Genomic DNA, 22,922 nt, shown 5'->3' on the forward strand with positions numbered 1-22,922 from the left:
ACAAACTGATCTCACTCTTGGGAAGTGTGCATGAGCTCGCCTAATCTTTGATCTAAGCTGCTTGTCCTCGACTCAGCCGTCATTGTGATCTGACTGCGTTCACTGCCACCGTTCACTGCCACCGTTCACTGCCACCGTTCACTGCCACCGTTCCCAGGTGCGATCGAGCTGGACCTGAACCGGTTCCCTCGCGGCGCCAAGACAGCCAAGCAATGCTCCATCGACATGATCCGCAATGAGCATGAGTTGCCCACCATTTCCATCTTCAAACAGAAGCGGGTCAAAGGATGGTGGCCGTTTGTCGCCCGGGACGAGAACGATGAGATGGAGCTGACGGTAAGACGGCCGTAAAATACCGACGAACAACAAACATCTGAGTCCAGCGCTTCTGTTTGTCATTCCGTGTGGGAGACAATTTAAATATGTAGTAAGAAGGAAGGGACAGAAAAAAAACATATAGCAATAAAACAGGGCAAATCTTGGTTTTGAAAAATTTGGTATTTATTAAAGGAATGAATTTTTTTTTTAATTAATATTCTTAACATATTTAATATTTTTGAAAAATAACATTTCAACCAATGAAAATTTGACAAATTGGTTAATGTCCTATAGTTCTGGGCAATACAATAATACTAAATCAAAAATAAATAAAAGAGATGCATACTTAGCTTTTTTTTCCATTTGAACACAAATAGCTCAAAGGTGAGCAAACCTGCATATAGAAATACATTCATAAAATGAAAAAGTAAGATTAAATATATTTTTATAAAGTTGAAAAATAAAGTGGGGTATCAATCATAAGAAAAGAATAGAAGTGATTTGAGGGAGAAAAAAAAAACTAATCAGCTCTCAATGAATATCTAATCTTTTCTATTTTGAAGAAAGCCAACATCCTTGAGACATTAAGTACTGGAAGGACTCTTTGTGGATTTCCAGTGAAGAGGAAGGTGAAATGCAGTGAAAGCAATGAAATCCAATCGGTTAGAATTGTGTCTGTTGTAATCTTCTGGGCAACCAATTATGGCAACATGTACAGCGACTGGAAGCACTTTGGAAATAATGTTGAAGTACTTGAAAAGATCGTTGGACATGAGTAGTAAACTTCGAGAGAGAAGTCTGACATTTATCACAGCTATCAGTATATTATACTAGATTTGGGACAAGTTTTCTTTTAGCAAAGTGAAGTGAAATTTGTACACCACCATGAATTGAACAGGTGTAAGACGAGTACAGGTTGAGCTAGTATGAATTTTGTTCAGGGCGACATCCCACCAACTGTCATGTCAAGTAAGTCCGAACTTGTTTTAACTTTCGTAGTTGGCGAGCTGTCAAAAGAAGAGTTTATGATACATTTCTCAGATGATCGAGATGACTCTTGTAAGGCGTCAGAAAAGAAAAACCTTTTAAACAGATTTATTACAGTGTCTGATTTATAGATATTGGATAAAAAAAAATAGAGGAAGAACGATGAAACTCACTTGATAAATCTGCAAAACTATAAAAAAAATAAATAAATACTAATATCGTAAAAATCTTTAATAGTTCTAAGGTGTTTATTGTGCCAAACAGTGAAAGTAGAACAGAAAAAAAAAAAAAAAACTGTTTGGAATTTTTCAGCAAAGGAGCAAATATTGATGCAGATATGAATTTGAAATGAAGTCTGTACTGACACCAGATTTTAAGGGTGGAACTCACTACTGGATTGTTTGTGAAGCCACAGGGATTATTGGGAATGGGAGAGGTGAGCAGAGTGAATGCACCTCTAACTGACACCATGGGAGATGAAAAATTTGAACCAGAATAATAGTATATATGTATGTGTACCCAGTAGTGGAATTGAAAATTTGGGAAAGACAGTCCAGCATTAAATTTACAATTCTGAAGGACAGCCTCACATATTCTGGATGCCTTAGAAATGCTTTGGTAGGAATAATATAGGACATTAAAACAGAAACGTTCTTTCAACATTGATTCCTAGATAACCAAAGCCAGAGGGGCTCAGCCTGACGGGGATACTGGACTGATTTAATTTTATACGGAAGCATTAACGGCATAGCATTCGCTTGTGGAAACATTAACTTTATAACCTGAAAATGGGGCAATTTTCTGGGGAAAGAAAGGATAAAATTAATGGTACAGACAAATTGGAATCTAATACATTAAGCACTAAATCATCCGCGTAAAGGGACAGCTTGAATTCAGTTCCCCATTGTGAAATACCAGTGAATGTTGATGGTAAAGGCTCTGTGGCCAAAGCGAAAAGTAAAGGAGATGAAGAACACTCCACAGGACTTTTATCTGAATCAGCCGCATTGTTTCAGTTGTGACTGAAAGTCTAGTCTGCAGACCGGATAAGGACATCGAAATCCTCACAGTGGTGTCACTGCACATTATCCAGGCTGAAAACTCACAGAATTTAAAACCAAACACCTGCAATAAAGCCTGCAAAATTTCTATGTTTTTTTTTATATATGCTTACTTTTGATGTTTTCACTGTGGTTACAGGGTAAAGTTGAAGCTGAGCTCCACCTGGTAACAGCAGAGGAAGCAGAGAAAAGTCCTGTAGGACTTGGACGGAATGAGCCCGACCCACTGGAGAAACCAAAGTAAGATTCGCTGATAATGCACTCATTCACTCACTCACTTACTCACTCACTGGTTTCACAGTTTGACATTATGAACACTTGTATGGACATGGAAAAGACGCAAAATCGTCCCTTGAACTGTCTCTTCAATTAAATCATTCCTCCAATGCAAAAAGCAGTGCGTTAAAACAGAGTTACAAATCACCAGCAGATTAAATCAATGTGAGGAGAAAGTCCCCGACACTGCTTTTTACATTGTCAAAAAGCCACTGTGACACACTCGTTTTTCCTCCTACCATCTCTTCAACTGTCTCCCTGTCTCTCCTCTCCCTTCGTCCCTTCTACCTTTTTGGGCATGTGACCCTCCATTTTTTCTTCTTTGCCCTTCCTCCCTCTACTTGCCTCATCTCCATTCCTCCTCCCCCCCCTTTCTCTCCCTTCTTCCACAAAGTCGCCCGGACACCAGTCTAATGTGGTTTCTGAGCCCTCTGAAGTCCATTCGGTACTTCATCTGGCACAACTACCGCTGGCTGATCCTCAAGGTTCTCGGGCTGATACTGCTGCTGCTCATGCTGGGCCTCTTCCTCTACTCAGTCCCTGGCTACCTGGTCAAGAAGATGCTGGGGGCCTGACGCGCTGGTAGCCTCCGTCCCCTCCTGACTGTTTTCTGCTTCTCTTTTTTGCCCTCTTTTGCTTCCTGGATCCTCCCGTCCTAACTGTTGCTCTTCAGTTTCCTAGTTTGCTCTTTTTGCTTCCACTTTCTGCCCTCCAGCGTTTTAAAACTTGACTATCCGTCATTGTATCTTTACTGTATAATGTCTCGACCCTTTGTGGCAGCCAGTGTTTTGTCATCAAGGATCATTGTCCATCTCATATGTGACTGAGTGTGTGGTGTGAAAAGATGCAGGCAACAACAACTGCTGTCTTTATGTAATTTATATGGTAATATCTACGTATGTTGTACAACTACAAGGACGGTCATGTATCAGTCAATAATATTCTACTGCGGTAACCAGTCAAGTGTATTTGTCAGTCTGATTCAATTAATTCTGACTGAGAGATCAAGTTGTCCTGTTTACATGTGCACAGGTTAATATGCGCCAAGAATATCATCCAGTTCAGTCTGTGGATCAATCCCATAATGCTTTGCACTGTGATGTTTAGTACTTGTGACACGTGCACAATGATCCACAGCAAACTTTACCTGGAGCCATTGAAGATATATTAAAGCCATTATTTAAGATGAATCTGTTCACCCCAGAATCAGTCAGCCTCTCATGGACTTGGTCGAGCCTTTCAACTATTTTACTAAAATATGTTTAAGAGCAGTGATGTTTCCTGCATCAATCACGTGTCCCTTGCCACAGTTTTTTTTTTTTTTTAATCATCTTGCTTAAAGTGTGGTGTGGTGATGTTAGACGTGCACAAAAGCTCAGACACTTTGAAGCAATCCAAGATGATAAATTGCACAATCTCCGATCGGATCAAATACTCAATTATACCACTACCATCTCAAAAGTGTTGATATATTGGCATAATATTTAATAACTGTAAAAGTGTACTTTATTAAAGATGGAGATTTCTGGAAAATATGAAAGAAAACCAAAGCCCAAATTAATAAAGCAATGAACTGAAACCTGGTAAAGAAGTGGGCAGGGCTCAGGGACGAGGACAAACTCAGGAACAAAGACAGGCTGAAGCTTGTATACACACAAAACAGGAGAGGGAAAACAAGCCACAGCCGGCACAGTCAGGGTGTGATGAGAGAAGACAGTGTGAACAGAAGAGAGAGATGGAGAATGAACTGAAAAGACATGACAGACAAGACATAAAACTAAAGGTTCTTACTGACTACAGTTTTAGCAGTTGTTCAGGTTTAATAGCTGCTGCATGGATTTCATGAGCTTGAATATGACAGTTTGGCTGCACAGTGAGCCAGAGGTGATCACTACAACAACGTACTTCATTATCCAGTACATCATCCACACACCACCACCATTTCTTTCAGACAAGAAATACACACATCTAACAATCGATCGAGCAGTTTCTCTGGTAGCAGCTACTTGCAGGAGACAAGCTCAATATTGAAGGAGAGGAAGCTTGTGGATGTGGTCCTTATACCTCCATGGAAATCTACTCTCTATTGTTTTGCTGCAACGCTGATTGTTACATGGTTTCAAAGTTCCTACTGGCTGTTCGATGCTGTGGCTCGTTGCAGGAGACAAAATAACACAGCGTGTAACTCCTGAGGCTGCACGATGTCAGGTCAACATGCAGCGTCATCTTGTTGAGTGTTGGAACAACGATATAGTTTGCCATGAATATGAACACTTCTGTAGATGATGTTAATGTCTTTGTGCTTCGACATTTGCTCTTTCAAATAACACTGCTCTTTCTATTAACCCCAAATTTACAATGATTGTGGGCAGGTTTTTTTTACACATTTCGTCACCTCAGGCACTCAAATCTACTTAGTGGGCAGATATCTCATTCTTCCTGCAAAGCACGATAACGCAGTGCATTGAATGATCATTTATCGCAGGTTGGTTTGTCTTTCACATTATGTATAATGCAGGCGTTGATATCATGACACGGGGACATTTACAATGTATTGTGCAGCCCCAATAACCACTTTCAGGGACCTACGACACGACAACATGACCAGATAAACTACGCACACCAAAACCTGAACTCGACATTAGCACGAGAATAAACTCAGATAAAAACATGCATTTGTTTTATTTTTTTATGTTAATTTGTTGATTCCGGTAATTCAGCTTCAAATGAATATTTGGGTTGTTTCATGATGCATTCAATTTAACAATACATAAAATCCTAAAAATGTGGACTCTGGTAAACTTGTTCATGCTAAAAGCTATGTTAAATTATAAATATCTTGAAAGTCTTAACGATAAGTCTTTTGCAGCAGGTGTCTCAGTGTAAAACTACAAGAATCAACTCTGCAGAAACATCCTTTTTTAGAGCTGTTGGTTAATCATCCATCTCTTTCTTTTTATCAGCATACCCATCCTTCATATTGGTATTCTTTCACCCTGTGGTGTGTGTGTGTTTTTTTTTTCCAAGAAGTAACACTTAGTACTGATAAGTGGATTGTGAGCATGCTGTAGTGTGAAATACACCAACATATAAAACGTGGCTGACTAACCACTAATCCGCTTTCTCTTTCTCTTTAACCCCTTCGTGTTTCATCCCACGTCTTTCTCCAACCTCTCTGATGCACCCCTACATCCATGCATGCTCCCCTCCCCATTTCTTCACTCCAACCCTCCACCTCCTCCGTCCAGTCGCCCAGACACCACCTTCCTGTGGTTCCTGAGCCCGCTGAAAGCCATCCGCTACCTGGTGTGCAACCGCTACAAGTGGCTGATAATCAAGATCGTGCTGGCCCTGCTGCTGCTCATCATGGTGGGCCTCTTCCTCTACAGCATGCCGGGCTACCTGGTCAAGAAGCTCCTGGGAGCCTGAGTCACCGCCGGGAGGATGGAGGATGGAGGACAGAGGAGGTGGAAGAGGAAGAGGGTGGCAGGCCAGATAGGTAGAAGGATGGATTCATGAGTTAATTGGGGGAATTAAGAGAGTTCACCCACATGAAGAGAGGCAGACAAATATAGAATTGTAATGTTTTCTCCTCTGTAATCCATTCTGATCTCCATAATCAGCCCGCCACCTTCCACTCTGACGCTGAGGCGAGGTTCAGACACCATCTGAAATGACTGTTTTCCCGCTCAAACTACGACGAAATGCTTAACTAACCAATCTGTAACAAATCTGCATCCTTGAACTGACTCAACGGCGATCATTGGCCACACAGTAACCCTTCATCTTCTTCTTTTTACGTGACATTGAATGTTTCTTTATCTGTTCAGAAAGCTGTTTATTATTTATTTATTGAGTTTTGCTGGGTTAGCGGTCAGATGATAGCATGGACGTTCATTTCAAGTGATGCTCTCCCATTACTGCTTTGGTGTCTGATTCAGATCAAATTAAACAAAATAAAAAGATTTTTTTGGTAACTATTTATTCCTTGACACCATTTAGCGTTGTAATTACCTTACTCGCTAGATCAGGGAAGTCAAACATACAGCCCAGCCCACAAGAGGGTCCAAAGTGGCCTAACGGGATGAAATTGCACAGTGTATGATATACACACATTTTTGATAGTTTCTAATTTATTCAACGTTCGATAAGATTACAAACACAAATGCGAGATCTACACCTGAACAAGAGATGGCGCAGAGTCGCTACAGTCCAAGCTTGCCAGCAAATTTACATTAGCCTCTCGCGCATCCTGTCAGAGTTTAGGAGAGAAGTGATAGGACTTCACCAACACCGGTCGTGGCACAGAGGATCTCAGATTGCATCTTTATTAAGACATTTCAGACTGTTCATCAAATTCTTGAAGATAGTTTTATGGGTTTATTATTTAAGTGCACTTGAATGAACAACTTCAGGGTCCTCTGTTGCTTCTGGTAATCTGGCCCTCTCTCCATATCACCTGGCATTGCGTGTGGTGTCCATTACCGTGTTTAAAACTTGCCTGTGGTTAAAAAATCATAAGCGTTGGACTTGTTCTTTGTGAACCTGTGTTTCACCGATAACAGTTGTTGTTTGCACTAAACTTGCCTGTTTTTACAATTAACCTGTGTATTTATGTACGTGTTTCAATGTGTGCAATATTTGTTTGTTTTGGCAATTTGAAATAAACTGAATTTCCCGAACCACATCCTCAAAACTGTGAGCTGCGATGCAATTTGATGTCGAGTCAGTCTGTGTGGAAACGTAAAGTGAGCTTCAGCTGTTTGATTTGGTCTCTGGATTTATCTCTGGGGTTAAGCCCTGATTTGAGGAGATTGCATGTTCTAGCTGTGTGTGCATGGGAGTTTCTAAATGTGCTCCAGTTTCCTCCAGAATCATGACTGTGAGGTGAATTAGTGACTCTAAATTGCCTAAAGATGTGACTGTGTGTACAAGAAGTGTCTCTCTCTGTGTTAACCCTGCGTTCAGCTATAGCCAGCTGGGATCGACTCCAGCGTCCCTCGCCCTTACGGTGGATCAAGCAGAATAGAAGATGGATGGATGAACTGTTTTGGTGAACTGTGACCTTGCGCATACCATCATTTTTAGCTCCAATGGGCTTAAAACATCTAAAAACCACTGTAGCTATCCGGGACCTCGGGGTATGGAATATGTGCAGGTGCATTTACCAGAGACTAAAGCACAACTTAAAGACTAACTGATTTAGGCTTTAAACTCATCTATAAATGTCGGTGCTGTTACATATCTGCAGGATTTGTTTTCATCTCACTGAGCAAGCAAAGGTGAGAAGAAAAAAAAAGGATTTCAGACTTGTTTTAAAGTAGTTTGAACTGAAAAGCGGCAGCTGTTTGACTCGTGCATCTCTCTGTGCAGTCGTCCCAACACCAGCATGTCGTGGCTGCTGAACCCGATGAGGACGGTGTGTATCCTGGCCTGGAGACACTACAAGCTGCACTGTGCCGTTCTGCTGGCGGCTGCCGTGGCGCTGCTCTTCCTGGCTCTGCTCTTCTTTTCTCTGCCCTCAGAGCTCAGCCGCAAACTCTTCAACATAGCTGGGTAGAAGCACCATTGTACACTGTTTTATATTCGATTTTTCATTGCAGCAGTGTATTAAGCGCGTATAAGGTTGTAAGAAATAAAAATACATTGAAGAGATTTTTTTCTTCACAAAAATGTCACACTGGGGGAAACTGAGAGATTCCTGCTAAAAACAGGAGAAACAATGAACATTAAAGAGAGAAACTAATTGTAAAAATGCAAAAGAGATGCGATCACAAGCAAAAAAAAATAAAAATAGGTAAACCAATACAACAAGTTACAGGTCGAACTGAAGTCATTGGAGGAGAAAAAGAGAAGATTTCTACCAGGAGGCTCAGTTTGATGCAGACCCACGACTTTGCTCCATCTGACTCATTGATAAATGTGGCTTGAAATCGCGGGAACAAAAAAAAAAAATTAAAGCATTGTTCTCTCTCGTGAAAAAGATTATGTTTTAAGGAATTTTCCCCACACGTGTTACATCGTCTTGTTTGGCAGGTTCTTGTCACGCTTCTGATGTGCTCGTTTTTTTTGATCAGAGTCACGGTTTAGCCACAGTCGCCACTTGTTAGGGGTGTTCTGTCACGGCTGTTTTTGAGTAGACATTTAGGTTTTCCCATGTATTTGAATGAGGCGGCGGGACGCGGCGGGAAGCAGCAGGATTCGGCGTTCGGAGCGTTGGCAGCTAACAAAAACAAAACCGCTCGACTAATCAAAAAGCTGAACTGAAATATTGAGCAGGAGTCATTTAATGTTGTTTTGAAGTCGATACAATATTCACCCTTCAGAGGAGATAGCATTTGCAAATCTTATTTTGAAAGGCAAATTGCAGACTTCCTGTTGTATGTAGGGGTATCGCCGCGTGATTTTTAGGTATTGATGAGACGAACAACTGATTTTGGACAGGGTTGTTCTGATACCAATTTTGTGTCCCGATACCGATACCGATACCCGGTTGCATAGTATCGGCTGATACCGATACTTGCCAATACCGATACTTGCCTATACCGCAGTGTTTAAAAAAGATATGGCCTGTTTTTCTTCCAATTCTTAAGAACTGCATACTCACTTGGTTGTATAAGCCATAATAGCAATGATTTATACAACCAAGTGAGTATGCAGTTCTTAAGAACTGCATACTCACTTGGTTGTTATTATGGCTTCATCTGGCACTGCTTAAACATTTGTGAAACAGGAAAAAAAAACACCAACACAGTAAATGTAGGACAACTTTTTTATTTCCTACCTGGTATGGGTGAAACTGCAAAAAGAATAAACTTTTCTTAAACCTGAGTTTTAGCTCACAAATGCCAAAAAATAGTGCAATATCCATGTACCGGTAAATACATGTAAAACAGTAGTCCAACCCCAGTTAAATTTAAATTAAAATAACAACTAATATAGATATGAGGCTTTCCTTGGCATGCACTGAATAAGTCACCATACATCAGGATCAGGAGTCAGGGCAGTAGTGAGTGAGAGTCGGGAGAGAGAAAAACACACGGCGCTGCGTATCGGCGAGTTAATAGTTCGTACCTGCCGATTCAGATACCAGCTTGTGGAATCGGTCCCCCCTCCCAATACTGGTATCGGTATCGGCATAACACGAATTTTGGGTTTGATCTCCCACCACGGCCGTAGTGGGGTTTTTTTTGTTTCTAAGTGGCCGTTTTAGTGTTTCTAGGTGGTGCTAGAGAGCACATTTTGGCACTCTGGCGGTTATTTTTTATATTTTCTTATATTCAAAACCAGTGTTGATTAGCGTGCCAAATTTGGTCAGCATTTGAGCATGTTTAGGGGGTCAAATTTATTCTCCCTCACAGGTATTAGCGTTTGCGTGAGGGCCTTTTTTGGGTAACAATCTTACTTTGAAAGGCAAATTGCAGACTTCCCACTGAATTTAGGTCAGGGGTATCAGTGCTTTTAGGTCTTGATGAGACAAACAATTGAGTTTTTGTTGTATCTCTCTTCCACATTCCTACGGGCCGTGGTGGCCGTTTTAGTTTTTCTAGGTGGTGCTGGAGAGCACATTTTGGCACTCTGGCGGTTCATTTTTACATTTACTTTGCCAGTCTTGATTCTCAGTCTCTCATTCCACTCTCTCTCTTTCTCCATCCTCTCTCTTTCCTGCTTCTCTTGAGTCTCTTTCCTCTCTCTCACTTGCTTCTCCTTCCTCTCGCTCTCCTGCATCTCCTTCCACTCTCTCTCCTGCCTCTTCCTCCTCTCTGCCTTCATTCTCTCTCTCTCTCCTCCAACTCTCTCCCCAGCCTCTGCTTCCTCTCTTTCTCCTTTCTCTCTCTTTCCTGTTTCGCCTCCTTCTCGTTCCTTACTCACTCCTGCTTCTCCTTCCTCTCTATCTCATGCTCTCTCTCCTGTCTCACCTTCTTCACTTTCTCATCCCTCTTTCCCTCCTTCCTCTCTCTCTCTCCTGCCTCACTTTCCTCACTTTCTCCGTTTTCTCTCTCTCCTTACATATTCTCTCCTGCTTCTCCTTCCCCTCTCTCTCCTTCCTCTCTGCTTCCCTCCTCTCTCTCTCCTGCTCTCTCTCCTGCCTCACCTTTCCAACTTTCTCCTCCCTCTCTCTCTCCTTCCTCTCTCTCTCCTGCCTCACTTTCCTCACTTTCTCCTCCCTCTCTCCCTCCTTCATCTCTCTCTCCTTCCTCTCTGCTTCCCTCCTCTCTGTCTCCTGCTTCTCCTTCCTCTCCTCCCTCTCTCTTTCCTGCCTCTCCTTCCTCACTTTCTCCTCCCTCCCTCTCACCATCCTCTCTTCCGCCATCTTCTCTCTCTTCTGCTTCTCCTTCACCTCTGTCTTCTTCCTCTCTCTTTCCTGCCTCTCCCTCCTCACTTTCTCCTCCATCTCTCTCTTCTTCCTCTCTTCCTCCTTCCGCTCTCTCATCTGCTTCACCTTCACCTCTCTCTCCTTCCTCTCTCTCTCCGGCCTCTCTATCTGCTCTCTCTCCATCTTTTTCTCCTTCCTCTCTCTCTTGGGCTTCTCCTTCACCTCTCTCTCCATCCTCTCTTTCTCCTTCCTCTCTGCTTCCCTCCTCTCTGTCTCCTGCTTCTCCTTCCTCTCCTCCCGCTCTCTTTCCTGCCTCTCCTTCCTCACTTTCTCCTCCCTCCCTCTCGCCGTCCTCTCTTCCTCCATCTTATCTCTCTTTTGCTTCTCCTTCACCTGTCTCTCCTTCCTCTCTCTTTCCTGCCTCTCCTTCCTCACTTTGTCCTCCATCTCTCTCTTCTTCCTCTCTTCCTCCTTCCTCTCTCTCTCCTGCCTCACTTTCCTCACTTTCTCCTCCCTCTCTCCCTCCTTCCTCTCGCTCTCCTTCCTCTCTGCTTCCCTCCTCTCTGTCTCCTGCTTCTCCTTCCTCTCCTCCCTCTCTCTTTCCTGCCTCTCCTTCCTCACTTTCTCCTCCCTCCCTCTCACCATCCTCTCTTCTGCCATCTTCTCTCTCTTCTGCTTCTCCTTCACCTCTTGCTCCTTCCTCTCTCTTTCCTGCCTCTCCTTCCTCACTTTCTCCTCCATCTCTCTCTTCTTCCTCTCTTCCTCCTTCCGCTCTCTCATCTGCTTCACCTTCACCTCTCTCTCCTTCCTTTCTCTCTCCGGCCTCTCTATCTGCTCTCTCTCCATCTTTATCTCCTTCCTCTCTCTCTTGGGCTTCTCCTTCACCTCTCTCTCCATCCTCTCTTTCTCCACTCTTTTCATGAGCTCTTGTCTGATTCGCTCCATTGTTTCTTTGATCTGGGATAACTCATTATCTGAAACATGTTGGAAGAGCTTGGACTTGAACTCTTCATTCTCCCACAGCAACTCCTCTTCATCTAATTGGTGCTGCTCATGCAGATCTTGTTCTGCAGCCAGGTTCTCTTCTTTAACATCTTCCTCTGCCCAGGTATCTCCTTGCTGTTGCTCGCGTGAGTAGATTTGAACTTTTAGCTGTCCCGGCATCTTCTCCACACTGTAAAATGTTCAAGGAAAAAGGCATGGACTTTGAGCTAGACGGTTATGAACTGAGGTACAACAATAGGCAAAATAAAAGTGGAGGAGGTGTAGCAGTATATGCGCATAAAAGGCTGGACTTCAAGGTTTTGATAGCATGACAACTGCGCTAGGCAACCTATTAGAATGCATAACAATTGATATCAGCAATGGAAGGAATAGAAATATCTGCATTAGCTGTATATACAGGTCACCGGGATCAAGGATTGACATTTTCAAGATTGATTACTGATTACTGTTTCTCGTTCTGTTTTCTTTAGTATGAGTGGATGTAAATGTGCATATATGTATAAGTATGTGTGAATGTGTATATATACATATGTGTATGTGTGTATTGATGTATGCATATATATATATATATGGATATTTAATATCCATAATTTGTTTACTTGATACTTGTGTTTACATACTCAAAATCAATATCTCAATCAATCAATAATAACTTGAGCTTACTTAAACGAATTTAGGAAACCTGTTGCACTCATTAACGGTAAGTAATTGTCATCAATAATCGTAAGTTAAGTTTACTTCACATCTACTTGCTAAGTTTACTTAGAATCTAGCTGTGTTTACTATTTTGTGAACCTAAAAATAAAAAGTATACTAAACTTGAGCTTTCCTACTTAAATAAGCCAAGTTAACTGAACAGTTGCACTCAGTAGAATTTTGTAAATCTCTAATGCGCATGTACAGACCTCTGTGTTTACTCAAAAATTACAATTCCAGTTTATTAGCTTAGTTTTAAACTTATTTTAGTAAAAATGACTACATACTCAGAGTTCATGAGTTCACTGAACAGGATAGTGAGACTTAAGTAAAGTACACTGATGTGATTCAAGCAAGCACAGGTATTACCTTTCAGAGAGCATGGCTCCAGCCTCTAGCTGTTGGTCAAACATCATCTTAACTCCTTGTCGGTTGTCACTAGTATGTGCTCTCCGTTTCTTCTGTATAATACTGCAGCAGTGCTTAATGTTTAAATCGTACGGGGGTGCTTGCACTATCTTCTCAGTAGCTCCTGTATGGGACAATTTGGAGAGTTTCCAACTGATGGGGCTCTTTCAAGTACTCCCAAGCTGCAGGCTCTGACATCAAAGGCTTTCTTGTGCACTTCACATGGGACATCGAAAGGTCAGAAAAATCAAAGGGGATGATGTCATAAGCGAACCTGCTTGGTCTGATGATGTCACAGTCAGAGGCCCCAGGCCGAAGGGAGGACGGCTGACATTACTCAATTTCAATGCAAAAACATTTAACTGCTTTGAAACGCTGCAACAACAGCGCATCGGAAATCGCCCTTTCCCAGTAGTCACTGGCGAGATGCTAGTAGGGGGCCCCAACAGACTATGGAGGTATTATTGGTGAAAAAGTTTGTGTACTTGTAAAAGTGAATTTGTAGTTGTGTACCGTGAGTTGTGTACCTGTACAATTGTTTTGTGTACCTGTACAATTGTTTTTCTTTCCACAAATACAACGCCACACTTACACAGGTCTTTTTCACTAGATATCTCAGCTGAGAGCCACGATGTGTGATTTGTAGTTGAAGAAAACAATCTGGGACTTGTGTGGAAGAACTTCACGTCGATACAGGTGCACAAATATTTTTTTCACCAGATGTACTGTAACAATTGGAGGAAAAATATTGGCATGACAGTTTTTTTAATCTGTGATTTGTGAAACAAGATTTGTGCTCGTGCAGATAAAAATTTGTGACTGTGTAAGTGTGGTGTTGTATTTGTGGATATATATTTAGTATGGTATCATATGGTTATTAGTCTCGCGAAGAATGGTCTTCTTTGTGCACAAGATAATCGTTAATATGTCGGAAGGCGTACTTACGTGATGCACCTGAACGCATCACTCAAAGCGGTCAGCTATGAAGCGGTGTCATCCCGTTCTGACATTGGGGCACTACAATACTACTTATTTGTTTTCAGAAATACATTTCTGGAGACCGCATCTGAGCCGGTGCACAGCTCGCCCGTTGAGTTTGCGCTCCGGGCAGCTGCCAATGTTTATGTTTCTTTGTCAAATATACTAACTATCTTATGTTTTTGTGTCAAATACACTTAATAATCCTTCCAAATGTGTCCAACTGTATTTTGAAATCCAATCTTTCAAATCAGTTATGCTGAAAAAAATTGCCGTGGTCCGGTTTTGCAGTTTTGTGGACAAGTTTTCCGTTCACCATTTTGAATTAATATTAATGAGGCCATTAAATTCATCCTTTAAACATTTTCTGTTTACACAATAAACAATGCATTTGCAACCACATTCTGAGTCCAGACTTATTATAAATATCTCAAGGAGGCGCTTCTCTTTTGGATGAGATTTTCCAAGACAACAAAAAGTCAAGGCAATTAAAAAAATAAAACAATATTGACAATTGCAGATTTATTATAGAGAAAATATATTTCAAAATGTCTATTTAAAAAATAGACATTAGACAGTATTATTTACATTATAGAATATATAATTTCAATTGGAAGACAATTTAATTATGATGTAAATATATACACATATAAGACATAGAAAGGTGCCCAACTTGCCAACAAGTCTGTTGAAGTGATTTAAGCTCCTTTTCTGGAGCCTTGTTTCCAAGCTGGGCAGCTTTCTGCTCGATTTCATAGAGAACACTTTCTATCTTGGATTTACATTCAGGGAGGAGTTGCGGCGAAAGCGACCTCATCTCTCCTCATCTGCAACATACAGGACGTATCTCCCACAGGGGTCATTCATCTGGAGGATGTCGTCTCGTCTCCGCCGTCCAGCCTCCTTCACAGCTTTCCTCTCGTCCCTTCTTCTGTCCAAGGGAGCAAGAGCAGCTCCAAAATCAAAACCACTTGATGTGGCTCGTTTCCTCTCCCTGGACCTTGAAGTGGTCGCAGCAGGCGGAGGTGATGCTGCAGGCTGAACAGGAGCTGGAGGTGGTTGTGGTGCGGGTGAGGTGGGAGACGGAGAGACCAGCAGTGAACTCCCGAGGTCTTCCGTATTGATGGTGGCACACCGCTGGTCTACAGGGGATGAAGTCTGGGCCAGAGGAGTGAAGGAAGGCCCTTCATCATGGTCCACGTCATCGTCCTCAACAAGACAACAACACAAGAAATTAACAGACAGAACCTAAAAATTCTCAAGTAAAAATACTTCAGTCAGAAAGATAATTTGAAGTAAAGTGGCGTTCACCGCAATTTACGCACGTGTTTGTCATTTTGTTAAAAAAAAGACTTCTAGTGTTAAATGTTTTGATTTAAGGCCTTACAGTGTATGAAAATGTAGGCTACATTGATTTTTCCTCCACCATCATGGCAAACGGTTATTATTATTACTTACTGACAGTCTGTATGGATTATCGCCTGTGCAGCACTGCTAACTTCACTCTGTGAAAGCGTCATATTGGTGGTGGTTTCTCGATGCTTCACGTGGTCGTCCAGCCACTGAAGTGGTAAGTACAGCACCGGTATAGTTTTCTTCCCATCTGCTGCCCCACTTTTTTTTTTTCTAGGACCCCACGTTTGGCCTTTGTGAACTTGTCAAGGAGGTTTCTCCACTTCCGACAAACGCTCTTCTCAATTTTCAGTTTTGTGGATATTTCTCTCCAACAGTTCTTGGCCATTTCAATATCTTTATATTCGCGTAGGCTGCTGTTGTACAGATGTTCATATTTTCTCACCTCCTCCACCATCAGTTCTTCCATTACTTCCATGTTTAAATTTCCCAGCCGGTCGAACACGGAAGTTTAACAAGCAAAATCTGACCAATCACACAAGAATTTGCGGACCACGTTGCCGAAATTTCGGCAGTCCAGCAACCACATAGTTCGGTCCGGAACAGTTGGCACAGCCGACCAAAATTTCATCGGCCAGAGGTGATGTCATTTGGTACGGAAGAGTTTTAGGGCCACTGAAGAAAAAAAAAAATTCGGAGGCTAAAAAAAACGAAAAACCTTTGTGGCCCCAGAAAAAGTCGAAAATCAAATTCGCGATTTTTTTTTTTCACGGTGGAAAAAAAAGTGCGTCCATCCACTTGCCAGCGCGTGTGACTGCTTCCTCAAAATGCATATCAGCCGGTTTAATGAAGTGATGAAAAGAGGCTTCAGGACAGAATCTAGCTCATAAACACGGTGCAGTTATCATCAGTATCAGGACTAGAAGAGACAGAGCAGCCTGCAGCGTTGTTCCGTCGCGGAAGATCATCGAGTACGAAGGACAAAGGCACGGATCCCGGGCTGCTTATTTAGATGTGTTCTTATTAATCAGAGAAAACCTGTGTAAAATCACATGTCCATAAGCATTAAGCAACCCGATACAGTCAGAATTAAGTGATTTAATGTGAATTCACATCTACGGGCAAATGATGAGGGATGGATTGACGTCTCTCCGTGAAAAAAAAAAAATCTCGACTTTGATTTTCGACTTTTTCTGGGGCCACAAGGTTTTTTTTTTTTTTGCCTCCGAAAAAAAAATCTTGAATATGATTTTCGACTTTTTTTGGGGCCACGAAGGTTGGGGTTTTTTTTGCCTCCGAATTTTTTTTTTTCTTCAGTGGCCCTAAAACTCTTCCATAATTTGGTGTGTAAATAGTACTTGAAAATGGAGGATTCAATGTAAATATGTACATATTCACTTAAAATGTTTAAATAGGTAATTGCAATGTGTAAATATGTGTAAAGGGTTAGAATCTGTGTGTGTGATTGATAAAGATACATAATTTCCCCTTTTATGAATAAGAAGTAACATTTGCTGACAAAAAAATAATAGGAGACTTCCCCTTTAAGAGCCTGAACGCACCTTCCCTTTAGCAAGAAGGTCGGTGAGCTCGGAGCTGAAAGCCGAGGAAGAAGCAGGATTTGGGGCCAAACGATGTGAAAATGACAAAATATATTGATAAAAGGATGCCTACAGAACGTTTGATCCATGGACACTTATATGTGTGAACCTCAGCGGTTGATGGTGAGTTTTGGTCGTTTAATTAACTTTTCCTCACGCGCACGTTTCCGTCCAGGCCACGTTGTGGTAGATACATGCTAATTAGTATTAAAACACTCCGAATCGCTGCGCCTTTTATTTTCACCTTTTTTATGAAAATCCTGTGTTGATATGCTTTTTGTCAATGTGGAGAAATTAGTTTTGTTTGACGATGTGAGGAGTGAGAGTGATGTTATCGCTGTAGCCATGTGGTAGGCCTCTGTTATAACGCAGCAGCCATGATGGGCCTGAATGAACAGCGTGACAATGACGTCACATCTCACGGTGACTTTGAAGTTTTATTTAATGAATGTCTGTGAACTGAGTGACTTATTTTCTGTTATGCAGGTCGGGTTTTTTATTTTTTCTTCCCCCGTTTGTGTGAACCATTGAAAACCGAACTTGGGTGGAGGATTTGTCCACGAGGTGGAGAAAAGGCGGGCCAACCCCGAGAAGCGAACCACTTGTTGAGAAACTCTGCCACATCTGCCTGTGAAACCATGGCTGCACACTGCAGGATGGATTTAAGGTAAACTCGCTGCCAGAGTGGTAGGAGTATTAAACCCTTTTCATCCTTTTGCTTTTTCTAACTGATTTGGACACAACAGAATTTGAGGACAAGACTGAACTGAATTATCTTTTTTGAACTGTGGAAACTTTCGTTTTGGAGAAAATCAACTTGATCTGAATTACATACACGCCTGCGTTTTAACTGCATCAAATGACCGCACCAACGCAGATCACAGCACAATTGGGGCCAGCCACCTTCCGGCATGTCAGCCTCCTCGGACGGGTGAGGCCACCTCCCGTGTCCGCCCAGCAAGCCGCAGCTGAACCACGTTGCACCCATGAGGTCTGGGACCCTCCAGACATACGGGTGGAGACCCCGGCGAGATGTCCCCCTGGACCAGATGTGCTGAACCCCGGCCGGTCTGGGCCCTCCAGAGGCCCTCGCACCTTTTCTGATTTTCTGACTGACTTTTAGACATTAGCATAGCGTATAGCCTGTCACGTGGCAGAATAACCCACAGGGCTACGCGGGTAAACCGGCAGTCTACCCGGTTTATCTAGATTGGGGCCTAAATGTTATTTTGGGTACACTTGGGAGGTTCTTGCCTTATGACCATTGTTCAAACGTTTTAAAAGAGGGGTAAATGTTGCATACCACAGCGACCTGTGCATGTATGTGTGTCACGACAGTGGGACGCATAAATACCATAAAGTATTACTGTTAGTAGGCGAAAAGCCTGCGTTCCCTGGGAATCCTGGGTAATGTAGTACTGTTTAAAAAAGCCGGTTCCAAAGGCATACAGTCGTCGTCTACCTGATTTATATCCAATAAGTTTGAAACAGCTGGTGGGCAGGATTCCTTCTTTGGGGCCTGATGGGACCACAGACCTCCATGAAAGCCGTAGGAGGAGGTTTCCAAACTAAACCGAGGCGACTGCCAATCAGGGAGTCAAGTTCCGAGGCGTTTTTCACTCACAGTTTGACTTCTGTATCGATGGTTCGCCACAACTCGTACTGCCTGACGTCGGCACGAGCAAAGTGTCTGCATGAAGAGAACAAGAGGTGCAGGAGGAACAGGAAAGTAGAATTAGGAGGGAAAAAACCATGAAGCATTTATACTTCACAACCATAATGTCTTTATTTATGACTCACTTGACTTGGTTTTGCAAGCGTTCATATCTGTGAATGAAGCGTTTATAGTCATTTAAAAGTGGCCGGTTCTTCTTTAAGTCTTCGCCCTGCCTTGCTTTTAAATTATTAATTTCTTACTTCATTCTGAAATGCAAAGGGATCAATGTCACAGCCTGAGTGTGCGTGTGCATGCGTGTGTGTGTTATAGACAAATGGTAAACCTGACGAGACGCTTTCTTAGTTGGCCTCGATTCTGGTCTCTCTCTCGATAAGTTCCAGTATTGTGTCGTTTAACACTAACTTGGAGCCTTTTTTTTTCTTTCTTCTCTTCACCTCCTGCAGAGACCGACGTGAAATGGTCACAGTTATTTCACTGTAGGCAATATAGATCATAAACATAACAGTTTTTTTGCAACAAACCTAAAAGTTCACCAAATAAAGAGCTGGTTGGTATATATGTGCAAACCTGCTACTCAAACAACTGTTTCAACTCCATGAGGATATCCTATCTCGTCATTATTACTTCCTGCTGTATTTTCTCTTGACATTTCTCCGTTGTCGAGCTGCAGGAAACTATGGAAACACTCGTGAAAACGACAGAGTTCAGAAATCATTACTGACACTGATATGATGCATTCCAATCTGATCTTGTCATCTGAATGTCGCATTTCAGATTCCGTCATAAAAACTCTGCCAAAACAGAAATATGACGAGATGCTTTCTTGGTTTAACCTCGATTCTGGTCTCTCTTTGGATAAGTTCCACTGTAGTGTAAAGCTGCAACTAAGGATTATTTTATTAATCGCAATAATTTTTTGTAATTATCGATGAATCGGATTTAACCCTTTATAGGGCACTCATTGAAATACTTTGAAATTCAAAAATTCAACTTTGGAGTGTTATTTGGGGACCTAACATGACATAATTACTGTTTTAAAATTTTTGACATTTTTGCATTTTCATGGAGAAAATTTACATAAATGAAGTTACCATATTTGGGTCCTTGCCCGTTAATGGTAAAAAAAAATCCAAGAAGTTTGTATATAAAAAATCCAAGGAAAAAACATATAAGTTGAAAGGAACATGTATTTCTTTAAAATTAGAATAACTTTTAGAACAATACAACATAAGTGCTGATACAGACACCTGCCAACTTACATAGTGTCACTTTAGACAACATTAGGACACTTCTTGAAGTTACGAACAGATATGCTCACTGTCCATGCAGAGGTGGACCTTGCAGACCCTGCAGATCACATTTGCCTTGAGAAAGTTGCCTTTCCTGCTGCAATACTTGCATGTCTGCCATTTGGCATGTACAGGAGCATTGAAGAGGAAGAGGTCAAACCACGCAGCCATATTTGGGGTGTGGCTGCGGTGTCCTGGGACAGGTGTCGGGACATCAGCAGTGGTGGCCAGGCTATCAACAGATGAAGATGAACTTCTTCTGGAGCTAGGTGTGACTGGCCTCTGGCTGCTGGCTGCCTGGAATACCTGGATTCTGAACTCTTTCAGAGACTGGGTATTCTCACCAAGGGCCTTACAGGCCCGCTTGTACATGACCCAGGCATTTGTGAGGCTGACATCAATGACATATGCAAACAGATGCAGATACCACCTCTTGGACTTCATGGGGGTGCGGTGGAGGTATACCAGCATATCACTCTTATCAATGCCCCCCATATTGGCATTGTAACTCTTGATGACAGCTGGACAACTCACTGGCTGTTTCATCTTGGTCTCACTGCAGTCCCTGATAACTGAGGACATCGGCTCTACCTGCATGTCTGTTGACAGCAGAGTGAGAGTTTTGTTGTCCTTCCACCTGATGGCCAGTATCCCATCATCACTGGTGACATAGTCATATGTACCACGCCGGACAACCATTGTCCCCATCTCCTTGATAGACTTGAGTGGAGGAATATAAGGGTCTGCCACATCTTCATCTTCCTTCTTATCATCGTCACTGATGGCATGATCGGCTGGCATGACAACACTGACCCCCCATTTGCCATAAACCATCTGAGCAGACACTTGCTAAAAATGTATCCAATAGAACTGGAATTAGGTCATAAACTAGGAAAAATGTAACAAATTGCTATTTATACCTTTAGGATTTCTAAATTAATGGGTTAAAATTAAGTCTGAATCACTGTATTGCAGGTATTACTGTTTTAAAAACATTTAGTAACATTAAAACATAATGCCCTAACTTGTATTGCCTTATTTGTAAGGAAAATGTGTTGAGTATGACTAGTTAGATGCATCGGGCATATGTCCAAAAAAGGTCACACCAAGCCAATTCTCATTTTTAGGTGAATCGGGCATATGATCATATTTGGCACCCACATTTTTCATGCTGTAATTTCACTCATTTCATGAAGTTACTCACAAATAACACTTATTTCATGACTTAGCACAACTACTCAACATTAAAATGTGAGTTTCATCAACTTACCATGGTTAGTTTTGATGTTTCAACTGTAAATGCACAGTAAGTTTAGCCAAATGGCCCCCTTTTTCTGACTTCAGAGAAAAAAGGAAATTGGAGGCCTCCCAGGTCTCTGCTGATTGGTCAAATGTCACAATCATGTGGTCTGTGATATAGAGTAATCTCTGCTGATTGGCTGGGTGAAGACCACATGGTTCTTGATCTCACCTAGGCAAAGTACTGGTGCCAAATGTAATGTGTGTGGAAATTACCAAAAACGGTCACTTGCCCGATAAAGGGTTAAAAATACACATTTTGGTAGTTTCTTTATTATTTTAGCAAGGCATTGCAATTTAAAATACAGTATCTAAATATAGTACAGATGAGTAAAAAATATTTCAGTATGTCAAATATTTTTTCACCATTTCTAAAGCCATAATTATTTCAACTAAATAAAAACAACTGCTCGAAAATGTAACCACTTTTAGTGTATAACTAATACTAATTCCATTTTATTATTCCCCATATGGAAATTCCTTTGCCGTGGGCAGGTGCTCAGGGGAGCTGATTGGGGTAAAGGGTCTTGCAGGGACCCACACTTGATACCACTCCCAATGTAAATAACTGAATAAACAACTACCTTTTTGGGGGGGGGAGGTATGAACTGAACATTTAATGAAAAAGAAAAATAGAATAAATTAAAAGTCCGCTCCTTGAGCCTTGGTTCCCACCTGACTGAGTCTGCCATGCTGGCCTCTTCCCACTGAGTTGCTTTCTCTTTAGCGTCACGGAAAACATGATCGTCTACATGTGTGATGATTATTTACCTCCAGGGCTCCAGCCTCCTGGCTCATTATCAGCTTACTGCTTGGATCCGTCACTTCGGCAGCCCTCACAGGGAACAGCTGATGGAGATCCCTAACAGTAATCAGAAAGTCCCTTAGTGTGTCTGTATTTGGGAACGCATCCATTAGCTCGGGGGTCTCAAACTCGCGGCCCGCACCTTGCTATGAAAGTATAACTTTAGTGCGACCCGCAAAGGGAGTGGACCTCCAAGCGTTGCAACGCCGGTGGCTTGCACTGCGTGAGTGTATACATTCAGTTTGATATTGTGATCGCTATTGTTTTTAAGAGCTTGAACTTAACTAGATTTCTGAGCTGTCAATGTAAAAGCTTCTGCCATTTAGGTGTCTAATATGAGAATCTCTACCTTGAATGTTATCCTATGCATTGCTTGACATTCTTAGGACCATGAGTAGCGTGGCTTACAATATTATTTTAGTTGTATTATTTTCTATTATGTATTGATCATAAAAGTCCCTTTGCACACATCAGTGGTTTTATTGATTGGATTGATTAAAATGTGGTGCTCCACAGCCTGCGGGCAACAGTTGGTCTGGGTGTACAATGCCTTATCGTACGGTCCGACCCACCGTGCTCCGGGATAAACTGCAGAGCGACCAAAGAGCCGCGGGTTGCCGACTCTTGTTCAAGACGTTCTGAGGGTCTCGACTGCTTTTTCTCTCAAGGCAAATGTGCCTCAGACATGAGAGAAGAAATGCTGCCAAGCGAGGAGAAGGCAAGAGAAACCATGTTCAGAGGAGCCGCTCATGATCTTCATTCAAAGTTCCATTCATGTTCAGGACTAACATGTTCAGAAGAAATCGTTAAAACTGAGGATTTTTGTACAACTTTGTTGTGTAATCCCTGAT

General features: G+C 42.0%; 1 protein-coding gene across 1 annotated transcript in view; it reads left to right on the plus strand.

Annotated features, from left to right (window-relative positions):
- Positions 1 to 3,224, plus strand: part of otofa (otoferlin a) — a gene marked incomplete at its 5' end in the record, with an annotated part of 77,761 nt that extends 74,537 nt beyond the window's left edge. Inside the window, 3 exons of the mRNA XM_080490309.1 lie at positions 158 to 336; positions 2,506 to 2,606; positions 3,037 to 3,224. Coding sequence (XP_080346435.1) covers positions 158 to 336; positions 2,506 to 2,606; positions 3,037 to 3,217 — 461 coding nt within the window. The 3' untranslated portion in view covers positions 3,218 to 3,224. The remainder of the gene's footprint in view (positions 1 to 157; positions 337 to 2,505; positions 2,607 to 3,036) is intronic.
- Positions 3,225 to 22,922: the final 19,698 nt, after the last annotated feature.

Source organism: Lipophrys pholis, assembly GCF_963383615.2.
Source record: "Lipophrys pholis genome assembly, chromosome: 21".
Classification (NCBI taxonomy): Eukaryota; Metazoa; Chordata; class Actinopteri; order Blenniiformes; family Blenniidae; genus Lipophrys; species Lipophrys pholis.